At 43.3% G+C, this 16,110-nt stretch overlaps 1 protein-coding gene across 1 annotated transcript in view; it reads left to right on the top strand.

Annotated features, from left to right (window-relative positions):
• Positions 1-1,402: 1,402 nt before the first annotated feature.
• Positions 1,403-16,110, top strand: part of LRFN2 (leucine rich repeat and fibronectin type III domain containing 2) — a 55,959-nt gene continuing 41,251 nt past the window's right edge. Inside the window, exon 1 of the mRNA XM_067565378.1 lies at positions 1,403-2,775. Within this exon, the coding sequence (XP_067421479.1) occupies positions 1,403-2,775 (1,373 nt within the window). The remainder of the gene's footprint in view (positions 2,776-16,110) is intronic.

Raw genomic sequence — 16,110 nt, 5'->3', positions numbered from 1 at the left:
TCCATGGCGTGTTTTAGAATAGAAATCACAGTTCTAACGACTGTATAATTTACATACTTTAGTAACACTCTAAATGTCAAGTCACAGATGTCTCAGATCCTGTTTTTATTTACATAGTAACCTTTGATCTTGTTAATTACCATGCCCCAGATAGTCTCCCCCAAGTTCTGCATATGGAGGGGTATCTATGCATGTGGTTCTCTCCTTTCCTGCATGGAAGGGGCTCTCAGTTACCTGCACAGTACCACTCCTCTTCCTCAAGTCCCACAAAAACCTTTCTGTGTGTCTAGAATCTGCATAGGGGAAGGGGCTGGCCGGGGGGCTGGGCAGGTCAGGGAGGATGCAAATCATCCCCACTCAGGCCCAGTACCCAGTCCCAACCCTAGATGGTCTGAACTGCAAGGAAGTTCAGGTAGTAGGAGGTTTGCCAAGGGTCAGAGCCAGCACAAATGTCCTACAGATCTTTAGGGGTCTGCCAGATTAGGCTCTGCAGCCTTTTCCATGGAGGTGACCGCATGCTGGGATGGCATGGTGGAGGTGAAGGGAATCTCCAGGCAGGTATTTTTTCAGGGAGATTTCCTCCCCCTGAGCTGCCTCCAATGGGATTAGCCACAGGAGGGGATTAACTAGCCTCCTCCATGCATTGGACAGATAATTACACTATAATTATCATGTCACTGAAGGGGGAAAATGTGGCTATTTTTAGCCTCTAAATTGGAACTTTTGACCCTAAGTTTAATTCCCCATTGATATGCAGAAATGTGTAATTACTACTGGGCGCCTTCTGCCCTCAGAGACGCAGGCATAATTTGCACTGAAGTCATGCTGGCTTTAAGTAAGAGCACAGTCCAGTAGTACAATCTGTCCTCATCCAGTGAGCTGATATTTAACTGTAAACCCTGCGAAGTTACCAGGTAACTAAAGAGCAGTTAATTATCAGAACTGATGAACAGCCACAAGCCATTATGCCTGTAAATATGAATGGTCGTCTGGGATATCAATTTTTATTCCACTCCAATTTGAAACACCATCATCATAATCTGAAAAGCAAGTGAATTATGGTGGGGGGGAATCAATGCTATAACTACAGCATTATCACCCCTTGTTGGGAAGGATGATAAGAACATAAGTATGGCCACACGGGGTCAGATCAATGGTCCATCCAGTCCTGTATCCTGTCTTCCAACAGTTCCTGCTGTCAGTTGTTTCAGAGGGAATAAGCAGAACAGGGCAGTTTTGAGTGAGTCCCCTGTCGTCCAATCCCAGCTTCTCCCACATGGTTGGGAAAGGCTGAACTGGGTTGATTCTTTGGGGATGATATTAGTTAAAAATCATGACTGGAAGAGCTGCTGATTCAATTGTCATTCTTCCTTTTTTTGCAGGTACTGCTGCGTGATTTACCATGGAAAAGTTGCTCTGCAGCATCCTGGTGTTTGGAATGGCAGTCGCGGTCAATGCTTGTCCCAAATACTGTGTCTGTCAGAACCTGTCGGAGTCACTGGGGACTCTGTGTCCCTCCAAGGGCCTCCTTTTTGTACCATTAGACATAGACCGAAGGACTGTTGAACTCCGACTTGGGGGCAACTTCATTATTAACATCAGCCGACAGGACTTTGCCAATATGTCTGGCCTTGTTGACCTCACTTTGTCCAGGAATACCATCAGTTACATTCAGCCCTACTCCTTTGCTGATCTAGAAAGCCTTCGGTCTTTGCACTTAGACAGCAATAGGCTGCCCAACATTGGAGAGGATATTTTGAGAGGCTTAATTAACCTTCAGCACTTGATAATAAACAACAACCAGCTGAGCAGCATCTCGGATGAAGCCTTTGAGGATTTTCTGCTGACGCTGGAAGACTTGGATCTTTCCTATAATAACCTCCAGGGCATCCCCTGGGAATCCATAAGGAAGATGGTAAACCTGCACCAGATTAGCTTGGATCATAACCTGATAGATTACATTACAGAAGGGACATTTGCAGATCTTCAGAAATTGGCTAGATTGGATCTAACGTCTAACAGACTTCAAAAGCTCCCCACTGATCCCATATTTGCCAGATCCCAAATATCTCCATTAGCAGCAACTCCATTTTCTCCACCGCTGTCTCTTAGCTTTGGGGGAAACCCGCTGCATTGTAACTGTGAACTGCTATGGTTAAGGCGGCTGGACAGAGATGATGATATGGAAACCTGTGCTTCTCCTCCATATCTGAAGGGAAGATACTTTTGGTATGTACGAGAAGAGGAATTTGTTTGTGAGCCACCTCTCATTACCCAGCATACTCACAAGCTGCTGGTTTTAGAAGGGCAAACTGCCACATTAAAGTGTAAAGCCATTGGGGACCCATCCCCAGTCATTCACTGGGTGGCTCCAGATGATCGACTCATTGGGAATTCTTCAAGGACCGCAGTCTACGATAATGGTACTTTAGATATCGTTATCACTACATCCAAGGATTATGGAACTTTCACGTGCATAGCAGCCAATGCTGCTGGAGAGTCGACCGCAACCATTGAGCTCTCGATCGTTCAGCTCCCACACCTCAGCAACAGTACGGGCCGAGCAGCCCCACCCAAATCCAGGCTTTCTGACATCACCAGCTCCAGCAAGTCTAATCGAGGAGAGACGAAAGGTCCACCAGAAAGGACTGTCTTGGTGTCAGAGGTGACGACTACCTCAGCTTTGGTCAAGTGGACGGTGAGCAAGTCGGCCCCCAGGGTTAAAATGTATCAGCTGCAATATAACTGCTCGGATGATGAAGTTCTAATTTACAGGTAAATGTGACTGCCAGTTTGTCCTTTGAAAACTGAGATGAGGGGTGTCGAGGGTGGGGGGGAGCGGGATAGGATTAATAATGGCTGATGTAGTCTTTCATTGTTATGTTACTGGTATGAATCTGACCCAAGATGGTGGTGACAAAAATTCCTTACTATTTTGTGACTCTATCTAATCTCTCTACATTTACACAGTACTGGTCACTATAGTACAGTCATACTCAGACCTCAGTGGTTCAGGAGCCAAATTAGTGATCGACATTACCCAAAAGAGCCACAGGAGTGTGAATTCATTGTTTCATTTAGTATAGTACTATTCATATTTAAACAGTATGATGGGGAATATTTAATTTATATATCTATAGAGCTATATGATAGATAAATGATGATTATTCTCACAGCAAATAGGTTAATAACTTAGTGCAAGTTGATAACTTAATTGATTAATAACATAGTAAAAGCATCCTGATTGGTTAATAATTCAATCACACAGTGTTTTAATATCATGCTGAAAAGAGCCACAGGAGATGCATTAAAGAGCCATTTGCAACTCATGAGCCACAGTCTGAGTATCACTGTTATGGTATCTAGGCTCTGAGTGGACCATTTCATAGTTAATTGGTATCCATGTTGGAAAAAATCACCATTGCAGTTGGCACCCTTGTTGGTACTCTTGGAAAAGAAGGCAAAAATTACTCAGCTTGGAGATTAAATTTCTCTCTCTCATGTAGAGGTGCCTCCCTGCCACTCTCAACCAGGATGAGGGTTGAAGCATAGTGGTATGGAGAGAAGTGGTGTGGATGAAAGCTTGCCTTGTCTGTCTGCAGCCCATGGTCTACCTATTCCGAGTAAGAGAAGACTTGGAGTTCCAGGGATGTCAATCTGGCACCTTTCACCCATATTGGGCTTGGTTCTTACACCAATTTTGCACTCCTGTAACGGATGATGTCATTAGAGCTTTTTATGATGTACACCAGTGTTCATGGAAAGAAGAACTAGACCACATAATTTCACTCCAAAATTATGACCTGAGAAACCTACTCCAGTGATTTGATTCGAGCGGCATTCCACTGGTATAAAACAGGAGTAAATCAGGGGGCAAGGAAAGATGTTGTAAATTATAGGTATTAAAAAAGCAGTAGGGAATTCTTTAACAAAACAGGAAAATAGTGTGTTACTGCTTTTCGCTTTTCTGTGCAGAAAGAATGTAAGATTGATGTAGTGTGTTTATGCTAGTGATAAAAACAAATAATCCTTAGACACCACTCCTTTCTGCCTTCTGGCTGCAAAGACAGCAATAGCAGATGTACTGGGCTAAATTCCGCATTCAGCCATACTTGTGCAACCCATGGAGGTCAGAATCTCAGGGAGAACAGAGCCAAACATACTGTCCTCTTAAGGGCTCTGCAATTATCATGCCAGCCAGCAAAGAAAAGCATGATCCAAGAGGGGGACATACTGGGCTTTGGTTATTGATTGTGCCTACTGGGAAAATTCCTTATCAAAGCATAGAGACTGTGAAGTTTTGTCCATGGTGAGGGTTGTGGCTGCTATCTTTGGGCCTGACTTCAGGGGAAATTGGGGCACTCATAAAGTCACAGGAGGCACTCCCAGTTCCCAAAAGCAAAAGCCCTTTGCTTCTAGGCTGAGTCCTCACCTGCCTACTGACGAATGCTCACTTGACTTTTTCACTCGGTTCATTTTCACGTCCCTCTTTCATTAGTCTCTGATTTCAGTGTGGCAAATGCCAATGTTTTCACAAACTGAATTTTAAATTCACACATGTAAGTACTTGAGCTAGAAGTTCTTACATGCTCAGCCAATCAAGGAACAGAAACATTACCATGTGATGTATCTGGCCACTCACAACTGAGTGACCCAGCCCATTCTACCTCTCATAATGAATTTGCTAATGTTACTTAACTCTTATTTAATAGGTACTCACATGACATAGTCATGAGCATGGTAGTAAAGCCTAGAAACATCGGATTTTTGTACAGTACTTACCCTATGTGAAGTGTTGTATAAGTGCTAAACAATATTTCAGTGATTAGATACCACAGTGATAGGCACTTTATAATAAACCATAGACAGGGTTGAGACACGTTGGCAGGGCTCTGAAAAGAGGATGCTTTTCCTGTTGCTGTGAATGCTATATGCATAAAAGACAAGTTTGCTGTGCTGTTTGCTCAGCCCATTTCATGCCCATTAAATTCATTTTCAAACAGATGGGGTGGGGGAACCCACCCTTCTATTGTCAGTGAAGACTATTGATCTCAGTGACAAGTGCACACAACACTGACCACGATATGCCTTTCATGTGGCCTGTAGGTCTCTACTGTCTTCTCAGGGGCACTTTGCACACTTTGTGGCCTTTGCAAATGGGATATCAGGGCTCCAACGACCTCATGAAAATGAAAAGACCTGGGAAATAATGAGAAATGTTTCCCATCAACTCTCCTGACCTAATGGAGCGAAAGGTTATCAAAATGCGAATCTCAGCTCTTGATTAATTAGTGCTGGCATTATTAGGATTACTGGAAGTGGCAGCCCAGTAATCTGTACGTGCCCCTGTAATTTATGCCCAGGGGCCTGATTCTGCTCCTGTTGAAATCAATGGCAAAAATCCTATTGGAAGCAGGATTAGGCCCTTGATGCACAGCTGCAGTGAACTTAGGTCTAGGTCGACAGTACATTAGCTGTGTTCTACTGCCTCGGAGCAATAAGGACAAGGTTGACAGAAAGGACTGACATCTGTGTAAGGGTTTTGCACCATGCTTGAGTTTACAGGCACAGGTAGCTTGGTCAGTCTTAGTTTTCAGTGATGATCTTTGACATTACCTCTGGCATTTAAAGAGCAACCCTGATGTAGAATACCACAGGCCATCCTTTCTGCATCACTGGGATCATTGTGCCAAATCTCCTTTTCGTCAAGGGCGTTTTTAAATAACTGGACACTAAAAACTTTCCTCTTTGGCTTTGCACTCAGCAGCCTGCCACCTTGCGGATGTGAGTGGTACTTAAAGAGATCCGGAGACACTGGTTGTATGTGGTAAGCCCTGCTTTGTGATAGATTGGCAGATGGGCACCATTATCCTCTTGCTCCAGGCCTGGATGCAGTGACCACCGGTTTTCCTTGACTGCTCTTAGTCACATTGGTGTCAATTGGTGGAGTTACTCGGATATATTTTGATCAGAATGAAGCCTCTGCTGGCTCTGCTTCACTGTTTTTATTTTGTCTTCCTCTCTCTTTCCATTTCTGCTTTCTTTTTCCATTTAACTCTTTTCCTCATTTGCTCCCCTTCCTCTGATAACCCCCCTCTCCATCACTCCATTTCCCCACTAGGGAAATAAATGGGGGGCATTTATTTTGGAGCCATGAGGCTACCTTGTGTTGTCAAGGCCAGCTAGTGTCACAGGAGCAGGGAAACAATGGTTGGCCTGGTGGGTTGCTCCCTGTGCTTTCTGCCCATATGCACATGGACTTTCCCCGCAATTGGACACCATAGGGAACAGCACTGAAATAAAGAGGGCAGACGGGGGGCTTTCAAGGACTAACTTCCAGCTTTGTGCATAGTTCCAGGACACATTTGCAGTGGGGTGTTTGAGGGTGGATGGATCTGGAATCCCACAGATTTCTCAGTTTCCCACTCTTCTGCCTCTGGACTAGTCAGGAGCCTTTGGGATATACTCCTTCAGCGTGGGATACATAGTACTAAATGTCTCCTGGATCACTGTACTATCCAAAGTGAATTAGGACGACAGTGGGTAGAGAAATGCAGCTAGAAAGATACAACAGTAACCAATGGGGAGGGAGGTGCATCATCTTATAAGAGAAGCAAATAATGTGACGCTCTCTCCTCCCTTTTTGTTACATGTTTTAGTTAATTAACATTTATATTACATGCGGGTTTTTTGTTGTTACTAGCTGGACGCAGGATTTCTGTTGCATACTGTTTCATTAGCAATAAATAATGCAGCAGATAGGCAGGGTTGTAGGAAAGAGATCTTTATTAAATATGCCGAGTGACCAGTGTTACATGATGTGGCTTTGGAGTTTGAGAGGGCGGTCTGAACTTAGCTTGCATTCTTGAGCCCCTGGATGCCCCACCACGCTAGATCCCTCAGGAAACCTGACCCTCTTTCTCCACTTCCAATCATCAGACTGCAGTTACCACGTTTGATAAACAAGCACAAAACACCTATCCACCAGAGATTACTAGCACTTACCTAGCTGGAAACACATCTTTACTGGGGATTCCAGTACACAGTTAGGAGCTCCTCAGTTCCACCTGCTTATTATAGTCAATGATAGAAATAATAGAAATGTAGGGCTGGAAGGGACCTTGGGAGATGATCTAGTCCACCCCCCTGCACTGAGACAAGTATTAGGTTTACCCAGACAGGTGTTTGTCTAACCTTTTCTTATAACCCTTCTAGGATAGGGATTCTACAACCTCCTGTAAGAAATGAAATTTTTACGTTAGCCTAAGTGACTCCATTTTGTCTAGCTGTCCACAAGTAACCTCAGGATTGCAAAAGGCCCCTGTCATTAGCTAAAGTAGAACATCGCTGCAAGATCCGGATAGGTCCAGTTAGCAGACAAAGAAATGCATCAGCAAAAACATAGAACAAAAAACTAGTGCAGGGACCAATCACCTTTACCAAATAGCCTTATCTTCTTCTGTAACCTTGTATGGTTGCCAAGTATGCCTGTGTAAGTTAAGCTACTGCGCATGTATGTTTGCTGTTTATATGCTTGTATAAATATGTAGTAAGGCATGTTTTCGGGGTCTTTTGTTCACTGGCCACCTTTGGCTATGTGACTGACCTTTTGCAGAATAAACTTTCGGAGACTGTCTGAATTCCTGTGTGGGTTTCTTAACTATGCAGGGCAATGAACTACTTGGAATCTTTTTCCAACACTCCCTAGGTAAAGTGTGAGACACACATTTAAATTATGTAAATTTAAGGCAAGAGGGATTAAGAGACTTGACCCGCGCACAGAGCCAGTCAGCGTAGTCACAGAACACAGGAATCCGGTTGCCCAGTCTCCTGCCCTTCACAGTGCTCCCAGCTTGAACTCCCAACAACCCAGGCTTGTGCTGCCACATTCGCTGCTGTTGAGACAATGGCACAAAAAGGGCAGTTGTGACTTCAGGTGGGGAATATGCTGGCAGTAATGGTGGAACTCTTAGGAAGCAAAGAGCTAATTTTTCACATGAATGTTTTTAACAAGCTGAACAAATGAGGAGAGAAATACAGGACGCCTAAAGAGACTGACTAAAATAGTCTCTAAACACATCTTTTTTTCTTTCCTCCGTCCCCCACCTCCAAAGCTGCTCAACACCTTACTCGGGCAGAGACTTCGGGGCCCAATCCTCAGCTGGTGTAAATCGATGTTGCGCCATTGAAGTCAATGGAGCTGCACTGATTTACACCAGCTGAGGATCTGCAAAGTACTTTATGCAGTGTCGCCATATCAGTCCTGGGATGTTAGACAGACAAGGTGGGTGAGGTAATATCTTTTACTGGGCCAACTTCTGGTGCTGAGAGAGACAAGCTTTCAAGCTTACAATGAGCTCTTCTTCAGGTCTGCAAAGTGTAACACTCACTTATTGCATTATGTACATAAGAATAATAAAGTAGGAAATGCTGTGGGAAGCTCTGCTAGCTAAGTATCCCAATAGCGTGTAAACTAGAAAAGAGCCCCTTTGACACGTACAGCATCCAAGAACACATGCTGTATAGATTAGGAGAGCCACATGGGCTGCTCACAATTCCTTTTCTGATTCCTACCAAATTAACATTTTTAACTGTATGAATAATTATAGCTCTGGCTTTCTTTGCTTTCTACACTTCCCCTCCTTGCCTTCCTTCTGTGAAGCTGGCATCACCTGCTGCTGGAAATCCTCGATATCCCATAAACAAGCAGAATGGCACCTGCTGGCTTGAAGGGGGATGGAAATAATTGTTGCTTCAGGGCTTTAGTACCCCCTACTGGGCCGTGTGAAGGTGTTCCACACGGCAGCAGGGGATGAACTGAGGCAGCGGCTGCTGGCGCCACTGCTTTCTTCCACTCTGACAGCTAATTATTTGAAAAGTGAGGAGGAATATTCATAATTGTCATAACAGAGAAAGCCAGTAGGAATTGCGAGGGCAGGAGCCAGGTGAATGCGGGGACGTTCTGAAGTTTGTGAATCTGAGTTCAGAAGCCAGATCCTTTCCCACCTGCATACACACAAAATACGCTCCATTGTTAAAGCAAACTCAGATTGGTGGAGCCATTATCTGGTTTTGTATTATTTGTATTACAGTAGAATCTAGCGCACTCAACTGAGATCATGAGATGCTGTACAAACAGCCCCTCTCCTGAAGAGTTTACAATCAGTAAACCAAGGGAGAGAGGGCAAATAAAAGCACAGAGAGGGAAACGATTTACCCAGGTCAGTGACAGAGCTGGCAATAGAATCAGGTTTCCAGAGTAATGCCCTGTCTGCAGATCCAGCAGTTAAGGCATGAGGCTAGACTTGGGAGACCCTGCTCTGATTCAGACATCCCATGTGCCCTTGGGAGAGTCACTTAGGCTATGTCTACACTGACTTTTTTATTTTTCCAGTTCCATTGAGCAGCAGTGAAGGCACACTCAGTCGATCTGGAAGTCAATCTAATAAAACCACCTCCAAAAAAAGCATAGCACTACATCGACAAGCACACATTTCCTGTCGGCACAGTGTAGTGGAGATGGCATACAAAAAAGACAATAAAAAGTCGACGGGAGTTACGCAAGCTACTCTGCGTAGCTTGTGGAACTCCCATCTACCGCTGCCAAATTTGCCGGTCAGTGTAGACCAGGCCTGAGGGTCAATTTTTCAAATGTACCCAAGGGACTTAGGAGCCCAAGTCCTATTTTCAAAAGTGACTTAGGCACGTAGGAACCTAAGGGTCACTAAAAGTCAATAGGACTTAAATTGCTGAGGTGCTTTTTGAAAATTTTACTCTTAGATCTCTCTCAGCCTCTGCCCCTTGTCTGTAACATGGGGACAATGGCACATTCCAACCTCACAGTGGGGCTTGTATGGATAAATGCATTAGAGACTGAGGTGCTCAGATCCTATGCTAGTGTGGACCATATAAGTAAGTACCTTGATAGATAGCCACTGGACGTCACTGCCTTTCCTAGTCTTGAAAAAATCTCTGGCTTGCTGAGCTCCATAACAGGGTACTGCATGGCTCAAAGGAATAGTAATTGGTTCCAGAGCCTTTTATTCTTAGGTCACTGGCTTGACTGGCCCGTGTCAACTCAATAGTCACTGAAAGTTGGTGATATCTGGTGCTTCTTTGGTGACTTATTAGAAATGTGTTGTTGGTTCAAAGTCCAGTTCCTAGCAGATAGGTGCCCAGAACCTAACTTCCAGATGTAATTTGAACCTTTGATGCCAGTTTCAGCAAGTAGTCTGAGAACTGACTGTGCCACAGGGTATAAATTCACCTGGAAATGGTTCCTCTAAGTTTAGGGCTAGGGAATGCTGGAAAGGTGTAGTAGGGAAGCCCATGCTGTTGGTATCTCTTACAGAAAGAAGGTTTTAGTCTCCAGGACTCTGAACTCTTCATTAAACCTTAATTTCTTTAAATAATTGAGGGAGGAAGTAGCTACTGTAACTATTGGTGATGATGTGGTTGCTTTAACAAATTGACACAAGGGTGTTAATTTTAATCAGACAAAAAAGTTTCAAAGAAAAAATTCCAATCAGTTCTAACTTCGTCTCCATACACAATCCACCATGCTGATGGGAGTAACCTCTTGCCTAAATAAAGATGAAGTTTTGCATGACCTCCCTAGCAATCAAAAATGATCAAGATGGAGACCTGCATGGCCTAATCATGTCTGGATTAAAGTAAGCCATTTGGGGCAGAAATTTTCTCTTTTCTATGTTGGTGCAGCACCCAGCACAATGGGAGCCGCCATTTTGAGCTGAGACTTTGGGCACCACCATAATGTAACATTAACTGTTACTACAACTACAAAAGATGAGAACATTTGTGAGTACTGCTGTAGTGCTTCTCAGGCCACATTTAGCCTGATGGTTGTACTTTGGATTAAAGCAATGAGGCTGAGACAGATATAGCAATTTCCTGAATATCTTTGAAAGACCTTATTATATTAAGTTACGTATTATTCGGGGCTGGGAGTGTAATGTAACCTCTGTAGTGGGGATATTGATTCCTCCTGCAGCATCTGTGGGGTCCACTTTTTCATGCTTTATGTATGATTGTGTTCTGCTCCATGGAGGAAGGCTCCCACAGTTTCTCCAGGAACCAAAAGCAATGGGTAAGTATTAAGGCAAATCAGCCAGGTTGTAACCCCCACTAGAAAGGTACCACTGCCTGGGGAGGCTCACACATAGTAATTCAAAATCGATTCTCCAGAGATCATCAGGCAAAGAAAGGACTTCTGGATAAATAGCCTGAGTTTAAACTGATGGGGGCCTTCCTTCTGATCCAGCAAACAGATAAGGGTGTGGGGGAAACCCATGCAGAAAAGTTAGAAAAACTTGACTTACTAGGGCCTCATAAGATTGATGGGTACTCTCTGGTAAAGTGTTAGCATGGGTTTAGGAACATTTATTGTTTTAATATGTTTTCTCTTTAATGCTTTTGCCTTAAGAATAAATGTGTTTAGAAAGAGCTGTGTGGTAACTTATAACTGTGGGCAATTATATTGTTCCTAGCCTCTGCGGAGAAAGCAAAGCACAGACACTAGCCTATTTAGGCAGTCTGGCTTGCTGGGAATTTCACAATGTAGACAGGGAATTGTGCAGCCTGGAAAAACTCCAGTCAGAAGGAAGAGGGGCACTGGTCTTTACCCTATGAGAGGTGACAACTGGGAGCCAGAAGCCTAGAGTGGGTACTCTTGGTGGACCATGAGAGGGGAAAACAGGTGCAGTTCTCCTGCAACTGACACATACACCTACTTAAAATAGATGCATTTGAAACACTCCACAGCCATTACATTTATGATAGATTTAGGCCTGGTTTACTTTGCAGTATTTCAAATAAAGGGTGATGATATAAACAATAGTACAAGTTATGAATTTCTGTAGCACTGCACTCTAACTTATAAATTCAGTACTGAAAAATGTATTTATATATATATATATATATATATATATAGCAGGCAGTTTAAGCTCTAAAATATGAATAAATAGCTCCACAGCTCTCTCCCATTTAAACAATAGTGGAGTGGATTTCATTACTTTAACAATGTAGTGCTTTACATTTACACAGCTCCTTTCATTGCAAATATTTTACAGGTTGGGTGAACAGAGCTTACTAAACCAATCATTGACATCCAGCCACATCTTTGTTAGTTCATAGCAGCAATTCTGCACCAGAAAGCCTATGCACCAACTTTTTAAAATTCAAATGCAAAGAATAACTTCAGCAATTGCAATTATGGAGACTTGTAACTAGGCAGGAAGTAATTAACTGAGTTAGAATTTCCACAGCACAGTGGGATTAATACATCTGCTCTTGCATTTGATGGATTGTTAATAACAAGCACTTAGAGACTATGGTGATGGGTGCTTTATAATATCAAAAGTACGTAGGAACTTGATGTTGCATTTCAATTATACAACAGCATAACAACCCTGGTACCTGGGGGGAGGGCAAAGCTCCAGAGAAGAGTGCCAGGTTCCAAATTATTATCACCATTTTGTGTGACACATGCTTACTCCATGGAGGCCTCTCATCCAAGAATTGAGAAGCCTTGACTCTGTTTACCTTGTGAGAACAAATAAGATCACAGCCTAAGTACACTGGCTATAATTAGTCAAACTATGTTATCTTCTCTTAAACAATCATGAGCGAGTGGCTTGGCACAGAGGAGTTCCACAGGTGCTAGGGGGATGGAATCCTTCCTTGGCCACACCCTTTCCCTCTTCTAGCCCACCTCTGAATGCCCTAGAACCTGCCATGGTGCCTAGCCACTGAGCTGTCCTCTAGCACCCATAATTAGCATGGAAGGACCTTTTCACTTTTTCCCCTTAATGCAAAGTGGATATGCACCAATCTCATGGGACTTGGTGGCCCTTATTTGCATCAGAGGATTCTCTCCTTAACAATTCAGCTTCCAACATCTAAGTATCACAGAAAGCAACTGCTGGTAAAAAGTAGTGGGGGAGGGATGAATAGTCTAAAAAGGTAGAGCCAACCAGCTGAAGACACAATATTAATCTTTCCATCTTCACAGGTGGAGGTAGTATGTTTATAAAAATAAGAATGTGCCTCTCCTGGAATCTCATCCTTGAGGTGAAGCGAGATTCCCATAAATCAGAGCAGGAGGAAGTTTGAGAGGGACCGCTGGAACTTGAGGTTGCATCAAAGCAGCCCAAAAAGTGGAATGGGCTAATTTCCAGTAGTGCTTTAGTGTGCTGAGTGTTTGCTGAAGGTCATCGCGGGTTTTAAATGCCATGCTGTGGTGCTTCACAGTGACACATCTGTTAGATTTTAGGGTTTGTTTGTTTTTTCTTTCCACCCAACTTTTTTGTCTCATGTCTAGAGAAGGATGCAGACTGACTTGTTCTGTAGTACTACAAAGAAATCTGAGAGGAAGAGAAAAGGAGAGGGGGAAATATATCAGAAATGGCAAATGCTGCATTACATTGTGAGCACTGGAACCACCGCATTGAACGGGTGACTGGCAGGTATCGCCAAAATAAATAAGCACATATAGTGTTGATAAATCAAGGGAAAGCCCAAACCTCACTGTCATCAAAGCAGTCCCCAGATTGTTAGTGACAAGAAGTTGTTACCATCTGGTGTTTGTTCAGTAGCTTGTGTGAAATGAGTTGATGGGACTTGGTCCAATTCATATGGAAAGGTGTCCACTTTACAAGAACCAACACTATTGAGGGTTCCCTTGACAGTCACAGCAGCAAGGACAAAGACCGAATTGGTCACTCTTATCCCCAGAGGAGATCATTCTAGATAAACAGAGTACAGTAGAGGAAATGTGCCTGACTGTGACTGTGACTGTGCCTGACTGAATGTATCTGTCTGTGGACAGAGGATTCTGACACTGCGGTGATGGTCACGAGTTTAAGAACCAATATGAGAAGTGCAGGCAGATAGATAAGAATTCAGTCTCCAGGGCTGTCAAGCTAGCACCTTGTACCGGTTTAAAAATATTTAAACCCTACTGCGCTAACCCTTGTTTTAAGGTGTAACAGCTGACTAAGAACATTTGGGGATGTATATAAAGATATAGCACATTACAGCAGTACCTCTGAGATCTGCCTCAGGAGCTGAATATAAAGACAAAGGGCTTGATTGTGATCTCAGTTACTGCAGTGTTACACGGGTGTAACACCACCAAAGTCAGTGTTGTTACACAGATGGAAGTGAAATCAGAATTAGTTTCCAGAATGTTATAAGACAGATGCTCCTGATTTAGCTCTATGCCTGATTATTTATTTAGCTCATCAAAGGCTCAGCATTTTTACTTGGGTGGAAATTGACGAGGAGAAAATTCTTGCCCACAACATCTGTCATATCCCCTCTGAGCTGTTCTGAACCCAAGTGCCGGGAGCTGACCACACCTATAATACCAATAGTTTTACATATTTGATGCTAAAATGAGCCATTTTGATTAAACTTCAGGTGATTCAAAGTTTTCAGGTCTAAGCGAAAAGTTTTAACACATAGGTAGTATTTGTGACTATTAATAAGCCAGCACACGGCTACATAGTTACTGCAGTTGTTCCTAATCTAAATATAGGAAAGATCTATGGCATGTTGTAGGCTGCTGTGTATGGTAACTGTTGCAAGATGCTGATGTTTTAATGGTAACCACCTCTCAAACAATTTGTATGCATGTAAAACAATAACACATAGCACTAATATAACCTTTTTCAAATGTTAACTAATTACTAATGGCCCAATCCCCAGCCTATTGAAATCAATGGGAAGACTCCCATTCATTTCAATGGGTTTTCAATCAGTCTTAACCTTTTGTTATGTGGATATTCTTATTTTATAGACAGGGAAATTGAGGCACAGGATGGGTAAGTGGCTTGCCCACGGTAACTCAGTGAGCCAGTGGCACGAAACTGGGGACAAAACCCAGAGAATCACAGTTCGGAGGAGAAGCCAGAAGTCCTGGTGTGCAGTTCTCAATACATTCCTAATGTGCCGATTTCTCCTTGTACTTTGTCTGCTTAAGAGTAATTCAACATGCTGCGCTAAACAATTATATTTGAATTGCAATAGCACCTTTCAGACCTTCTCAGGAATCTACTGCTTGGTGCTGTACACACACGTAACAAAACGATGGCTACTGCCCTAAAGAGCTTACCATGCAACTAAAGATGTTTGATTTTCACATTTTATATTTGGAGGTTACCCTTTTAAACATGCAAGGAGCTCTGCTAGTTGTCAGACGAAGCCTTAGTTTTGCCGCCTGTAATGATCCTAATGATCCAGCATTGTCATTCCATCACCAAGGTTGAACTGTAGTTAATTGCAATCTAAGTTCCCAGTGAGTGGGTGATTCTTTTATAACTCTCTTATATGCCACTGAACTACAGAGTGAGACTCTGTGGTTCACCTCACACTTTGACTGTAGCACCATGTTTCAGCAGTTCTCAGCCGGCATTTCTCTTCCCGCAAGCCATCTTTATCTCTTCTAAAGTCCCTTTGTTCACAGTTCATGCCAGAGGATCTCCTGGCATTCTTCTGAGCAGGGCACCCAAACCTGACCAGACTAGTTTATGCCTTTCTCTAGAGAGTTTGTCGTATTCACACAGTGGATTCCTAGTACTGTCCCTTTGAGAGCCAGAGAATTGAATTCTATGTACAACCATTATTTGTGGATTCCTGCAAGATTTAATCCTTAGCTACCTTTTAACCAGCAGTACCTTAACTACCAAACCCACAAATATATGTATAGCTACATGACATTCATAAAAAAATAATACAGATAATTCCCATGTTCTGCACACCTTCCATCTCAGGGAAGCAACAGATGAGTTCAAAACAGTGGAGTCCCATCACAATTGAGATCTTTAGGTGGTGCACAAAGAATATAAAAAATGAATGCTGCTCCAGGGAAGGCTGAAGTGTGCAGAGTCAGTTGTAACATGCTGCTGGGGATACTCACAGCTTGAGCCACTGTGCTACCTCTCTGCCTCAGCAAGAGTGAGTTTTGCTGGCAAGAAGGCTGCATGTATCAGCTCCCTGTCGCATCAGCCTGTCTTCCTCACGAGAAAACTCCTCGAGGCTCTCCTGGCCCAAACCTCACTTAGGAGGTAACAATCCGTGAACTCCACTCCC

Source organism: Emydura macquarii, unplaced genomic scaffold, assembly GCF_026122565.2.
Source record: "Emydura macquarii macquarii isolate MOO-44397 ecotype Brisbane River unplaced genomic scaffold, CSIRO-AGI_Emac_v2 contig_2676, whole genome shotgun sequence".
Classification (NCBI taxonomy): domain Eukaryota; kingdom Metazoa; phylum Chordata; order Testudines; family Chelidae; genus Emydura; species Emydura macquarii.
This window is presented reverse-complemented; position numbering and strand designations above follow the sequence as displayed.